General features: G+C 33.2%; 1 protein-coding gene across 1 annotated transcript; it reads left to right on the top strand.

The window, feature by feature from the left end:
* The first annotated feature begins 454 nt into the window (after positions 1–454).
* LOC126727735 (uncharacterized) lies at positions 455–1,365 on the top strand. Its single transcript, XM_050433655.1, has 2 exons — positions 455–1,096; positions 1,180–1,365. The coding sequence occupies exons 1-2, from the start codon at positions 782–784 to the stop codon at positions 1,363–1,365; spliced, it is 501 nt and encodes a 166-aa protein (XP_050289612.1). The 5' UTR covers positions 455–781.
* The last annotated feature ends 565 nt before the right edge of the window (positions 1,366–1,930 follow it).

Raw genomic sequence — 1,930 nt, 5'->3', positions numbered from 1 at the left:
TGTTACTAGAATTCATTTTTCTTACAATTATATAAGGTAGGTTTGTTACTAAAATTTCTCTTTTGGTACCAAAATTGAAGGTGTTGGATCTCTATGTTTGGTTGAGCTCTATTTCATTGATGCTTCTTTTAGACACATTTCTTTGATGCTTTGGTTCAACTTTAGAGGTTCTGACAGTACCATTATTGCCAATATGTAGTCCTAAGGAGTTTGGCCTATAAGAAACTGAACTTACAGTACTTTTGTATAAGGTAGTATTATTGGGAGGCTCTGACGGTAGTATTATTGCCATTTTGTATAAGGTGCTCCTAAAGTACTTTTTACTTAAGAACACATCCACTGTAAGGTGCTCTTAAGATAAGTTGTCTTTGAGTCTACCTAGGGGATTTTTGTCACAAACTAACTATGGGCAGTCATGACTATTAGGTAGATACTTTTGTGGGCTTTTGTTGTATGATAGATACTTATTTTGATTTATCCAGTTACATAATTTTAAATGTTTACTCATTTTCTTTATTATGATTTATCTAATTTATTGCTATAATATTTTAGGTGATATTCCTATGGATTACAATGATCATATTGATAATAGTGATGAAGATCATTCTTATGATGTGGAAAACGATGAATATGATGATGAAGAATTATATGATCTTGTTGTTGCTGGATATCATGTTGCAGTGACATATTATATGAAATATATTGATAAACAACCTTGTAGAGATTCTGAACAAACTGGCTATATGTGGTTGATGGATTGTTTGACGGGTAATGAAACGAAATGTTTAAAATGAAGCCACATGTTTTCCTTCAATTGTGTAATGTTTTACACCATACATATGGACTTCAGCACACAAGGCATATTAGGCTTGAAAAGTCAGTAGGTATATGTTTAATGATACTTGGACAAGGAGCTTGTTATAGGATGGTTCAAGAAAGATTCCAACATTCTGGTGAGACTATACATAGACATTTTCATAGAGTTCTGAAACACCTTAACATAATGTCAATGGATATCTTCAAGTCTTCTGACCCTACATTTAGTGTAGTTCCAAGACATATACAGAAGAATCCATTGTACATGCCACACTTTCAGGTATTCATTTCATACATTCTAATTTGTTTCTAATATTTGTTAGGATTATTTCCTAAGTAACTAAAATTTATATTCTATTTTAGGACTGCATTGGTGCCATTGACGGTACACATATCCAAGTTGTTGTTGGAGACAACAAGAAAGCTCCATATTATAATAGAAAGGGTGTGACATCTTTTAATGTGATGGCAGAATGCGATTTTGATTTACTTTTCACATTTGTTATGGCTGGATGGGGGGGGGGGGGGGGGTGGGGGTGCAGCACATGATACGCGTATTTTCTTAGATGCTATCTGTTGACAATCTGTCAACTTTCCAAAATCACCACCAGGTATATAAATTTTTTATATATTAAATATGTATGAAAGATATTATTTATGTACATCTTACATTTTTTTTTCTTTTACTAGGAAAATATTATTTAGTTGATGTTGGATACCCTTTAAGGAAAGGATATTTGCCACCTTATAAGGGACAAAGGTATCATCTTTCAGATTTTTGACGAGCTGGTCGAGGGAATCACATAGAAGAGAGGTTTAATTATGTTCACTCATCACTTAGAAGTGCAATTGAGCGAACTTTTGGAGTTTGGAAGAATAAATGGAAATTTTTGAAGCAAATGCCACCTTATGACATTAAGCACCAAAGAAACATTATAGTTGCTACTTGTGTTTTGCATAATTTTATTAGAAAACATGATAGGGAAGATGAGGGATTCAATTGGGATGAACATGACTTGGACATACCAAAAAGCAATAGTAGTGGAGAAGGTAGTAGCAGATAGGCAAACGTTGAAAATATACAAGATGAGGAGATAAAATTTGTTCATGACAA

Source organism: Quercus robur, chromosome 5 (assembly GCF_932294415.1).
Source record: "Quercus robur chromosome 5, dhQueRobu3.1, whole genome shotgun sequence".
Classification (NCBI taxonomy): Eukaryota; Viridiplantae; Streptophyta; class Magnoliopsida; order Fagales; family Fagaceae; genus Quercus; species Quercus robur.
Note: the sequence above shows the minus strand (reverse complement) of the source record. Positions and strands in the feature narration are given on the sequence as shown.

Coding starts and splice junctions, on each gene's coding strand:
- LOC126727735 (XM_050433655.1), top strand. CDS start 782: ATGTTTAAAATGAAGCCACATGTTTTCCTTCAATTGTGTAATGTTTTA. Junction 1,097..1,179: donor TGTACATGCCACACTTTCAG/GTATTCATTTCA, acceptor ATTCTATTTTAG/GACTGCATTGGTGCCATTGA.